The sequence below is a fragment of the Saccostrea cucullata genome, unplaced genomic scaffold, assembly GCF_032062105.1.
Source record: "Saccostrea cucullata isolate Sc308-1 unplaced genomic scaffold, CSIRO_AGI_Scuc_v1 ctg12726, whole genome shotgun sequence".
NCBI classification, from domain to species: Eukaryota; Metazoa; Mollusca; class Bivalvia; order Ostreida; family Ostreidae; genus Saccostrea; species Saccostrea cuccullata.
Genome location: NW_026925015.1, coordinates 7,635 through 11,900, shown reverse-complemented (window position 1 = coordinate 11,900; position 4,266 = coordinate 7,635). Strand labels below are relative to the sequence as shown.

Here is a 4,266-nt window from a genome sequence, read left to right as displayed (position 1 = left end):
TTCATGGCAAAATTCTAAATGCACTGTTGTAAAAAGAAAATGAATTAATGCAATGAGTGTCATAACATTTGTACATGTTTGCTGCTAAAAATATATATGCGTTTTTGTGGTTGTTGTTGTTTTTAGGGGGAGGGGGGGGGGGGTGAGAAGATTGGGTGGGTGGGGATAATATTTTCCATGCAAAAAATTTTAACGGCAAAATATACTCTTTTCTGACACCCCTCCTTTCACACTATATGAACGAGTGCTTGTCGTGCATTTACCCACGTGTTAATTTTTTTCCCCGCCTTGTAGTTATGATAAATATAGTACAGTATATATATTTATAAGACACTTATGCCTATGACTTAACCATGCATTGCGTAATACATAGCACTTGACTCTATATCAAAGTTCTACAGGATGGTGATACTTGAAACCATTAACCAGGAAAAATCCTGCTATAGCTAGATACATGTCTCTCAGCCATATACTCTCTGGACTTATTTAACACAGGGAAGTTTTTCTCTGGTGAAAAGGAAGAGGATGTGCCATATGTATAATATAAATTACAGCTAGTCCTTGAAAAATAATTCCCTCCCAGACTTTGAGCTGCAACATGAGCTATTTTTAAACTTTGAAAATTTTCACTGAATGTTGAAAATTTTGTTCTGAACCTCGATCGGCATGTGAGTAACAACTAACATTTGGACATTGTTTGGAGTTTTGGTTTATATATTATAATATTTTGTTGTTTTTCTGTTGATGTAACAATAAATGGATGATCAGCAACAACAAGACGACTCAAACTGCCCAATTTGTGCTTATCAGTTTTCAACTCCAGATAAAGTTCCGAAAATCCTACCCTGCTCTCACACGTTCTGCAGTCCGTGTATTGACAACATTATAGCTGCTACTCCTTCAAATTCAGATTCCTCCGTCAAGTGTCCAATCTGCAGACAGGACGTCTTCATTCCGAAAGATGGAGTTCAAGGATTCTTTGACAATTATTTTAAATCCGCGCCACAACAAGAGGAGACGTGTGACATTTGCGGAGCAAGGGAGGTACGAAAACTGAAGCACTGTCATGAGTGTAACAGCATCCTCTGCAGCGTTTGCCACAAAAGTCATCATCACAAGGATGAGAAAAAATTCGGCGATTTCGACGAGGACAGCGACGAAGAAAACGATGGTCATCGAGATTTGCGAATTCTTCGAAGAATTGGAAATGCTTACAGGAGTACCGTGAAGTCTGCGTTCTTCGCTTACCTTAGTACGTCATTCAAATGCAATAATTTTGAGCGTATTCGAAAGATAATTCCAGATGACAAAAATGAGTGCTGGGTTTTAACAAACAGACCCTTCGTTGCCAAGTTTTCCCGTAATGGCCAGGAGATGTACAGAAAATATGTCGAAAATGTACTCCAGGACATAGCTCGATTTAGTGATGGTACACTTGTATTAGCCTTTTCCAGTGGTGAAATTCTGTTGCTGAGCGATCAACAAGAACTAAGATTTGCAACAACCACAGAAAACAGCGTTCCCATCTCGTTATACGCGTACGATGATGGTCGTCTGCTAATTGCTACGCGTCGTCACTCTGATAACACACATTTAAACAACAGTGGTCTATTTATCACAGACCAAATGTTGAAGAAGATCCAACCACTCGATGTGAACCTTGAGCTTCATGAGGTATCATCTATGACTGTTAATGAGAAGACCGGACAGATCGCTCTCTGCGAAACGACAAAGAAGTGCGTATTTTTTATAGACAGTACGACACTATCGACAGTCAAAAAATTCAAGTATCCTAAGAAATATACTGGGAAGAGGGGGCTAAAAAGACTTGAGCAATCGGATGATAGTATAAATATCACGAATAGCTACCCCTTTCAACCACGGTCAGTTGCAAGTGACCAGAATGATAACTACTACATTTTGGACGCAGGGACAAACCTAATCCATGTTGTCGACGAAGAGGCAACCTTTCAATCTATAGTTCTAGCCAACATGTCTGGCAGTATAAGTTGTTTCAACGTGGATTCACATGAAAATTTGTGGATAGGCGATATTTCTGGCCAGATCAGAGTGTTCAGAATGGAACGCTACAATTTCCTTGGGCCAGAGGAATCACGTGGTATAGAGGTGCCGCTTGGTGGTACATTGTCTATGGACGACCTCAGAGGGCTCGGCGTGCTACGAGTTGGGGGGTCGAGCTCGGGAGGGTTGGAACTCCCAGACGGGTTTGATCTCGGTAGTGGACTAAGGGACATGTTGACTGGTTCGTCGCCAAGTCGGGAGGAGTCGACTCGAATTCGAGACAATTTCATCAGAAATACGTTTTAACCCCAATCACCCCAGCCCCAGTGTGTAAATAGAATTTGGACATGCAACTTTATTAAAAGAACGAACTTTATTAACTTAAAGAGTGCTTATCTGCAAGCCAAGTGATTAAAACAGAAATGTTACATTTTTTCACATTATTGCAGCATGTAATCCAAAATCTAAGTTTCTATTTATAGATACTTCCTGGAAGTGGAAAGCGACAATATAGACTTTTTTGGCACATTTTTCTTCCGTTATTCTACGCCGCAAAGATGATCTATAATATGAAACAATGTGCCCAAGAAGCACATCGAGCGTAACTGTTTCCTTGTGAGTATAAGAGTCTGAATGGCTGCATTGCAAAAGCAAGAGATTGCAATCGATCTAAACCATGCTAAACTCCAAAACATAAAAAGACAGACTTTGGAATTGAATTCCTCTTTAATTTATTTATTTAAACTCAACAAGGAGCTATTAAAATCGAACTGCCATGATTCTAGAATCTGAATTGTTAGCAATATTATTGACAATCAGTTTTCATGTATTAAAAGTGCCATTCATGCAGTCTCGAAGCTAAATCCTGGTTTTGTCACAAAAAGGGAAGAAAACAAAACAGAAACTTTTTTGTAACAAGATGATTAATTATCTAAAATTGAAAGAAATAAATTAACAAATCCATCAGTGCATAGTTGTGTCTTCCTTTTTTTACTAAAAAACAAAACAAAACATGACAATATTTATAACTTCCCTCGTTAACAATCGTTATTAAAATATTCCAACCTTAACAAATTTACTCCTCCCCGTAAATTTGCAAGGTATCAAAGGATTCCGTTTCCTATATCCTATCGGAAATCAATGTCATTATTTTGGCATACAGTGTACTTCTTTCTTAAGACGAATTGAAAACATTTTAGGAACCATAAGAAGATGATAATAAATGCTGTAAAGCACGCTTATGATGAATTGACGCTTTTAATATCATGTGATTTTCACTCCCCATAACTTTAGAATGTAAATGTATTGTAAACTTTTCGATTAATCGTACGCCCCTGATACTTCGTAATAAGCATGTTTTACTACAGTTTTACTATTTTATATATTTCACATAGTCATTTATAATTCAATTCAATTCTTTATTGAGAGGATATTTATTTATAGGATATTTGAAGAATGTGTTTTCCGAGGCGGACTACAAGTTTAGAGTCTAAAGATAAAGGAACAAAGGTATATTCTGTAAAAAACGGCATCTTCCTTTGGATTCTGTAGAAAATTACACCAGACGATGGGTTAGATACGAAAAAGAAGACGTTGACACTTTGTCAGAATGGATTAAATGTATCAGATCCATGTTAAAGTCGCGTATTAAAATATTGCGGGGCAATATGAAAACCATCTATCCTTCTGTATTCAATAATCCAGAAGTGAAAAAAGGAATTAGATAGATTACATGATCAGTACGTACTGGTCCCTCCCGACAAAGCAGGTAACAACATTGTCTTCGTTTGTAAGTTCTTTATATAAATTGTATTTTAGAACTTGGACTTAATTCTACAAGTGGAAGTCCTACTTATACTCATACTTCCCTTTCTGAGGAAGAAATTCTTCAAAATCATATGTCAGTTTTAAATAGTTTTAATATTCCACATATTCCTATATATATTGGATTCCAAAACTTCATAAAAATCCTTACAAATAAAGATACATTGCGGGTTCCAGTAAATGTTCAACCAAGCCTCTTTCGTTACTCCTCACTAAGATATTGACAATGTGAAGGAAAAACTTCAAGAGTACTGTGCAACAATATTTTCAAAAAGTGGTGTAAATCAGATGTGGATACTCAAAAATTCCAAAGAACTTATGAACAATTTACCAAAATCAACAGCTTAAAAACTTACTACTTCTCAACTTTAAACACCATTCCCCATGATAAATTACAGTCCAGGCTTTTTGATATCATTG

The 4,266-nt window shown here is 36.9% G+C and overlaps 1 protein-coding gene across 1 annotated transcript; it reads left to right on the top strand.

The window, feature by feature from the left end:
* Positions 1–741: 741 nt before the first annotated feature.
* Positions 742–2,951, top strand: LOC134267832 (uncharacterized). The gene has a single exon (XM_062750047.1). It carries the CDS (start codon positions 757–759, stop codon positions 2,326–2,328), a length of 1,572 nt encoding a protein of 523 aa, XP_062606031.1. The 5' UTR covers positions 742–756; the 3' UTR covers positions 2,329–2,951.
* The last annotated feature ends 1,315 nt before the right edge of the window (positions 2,952–4,266 follow it).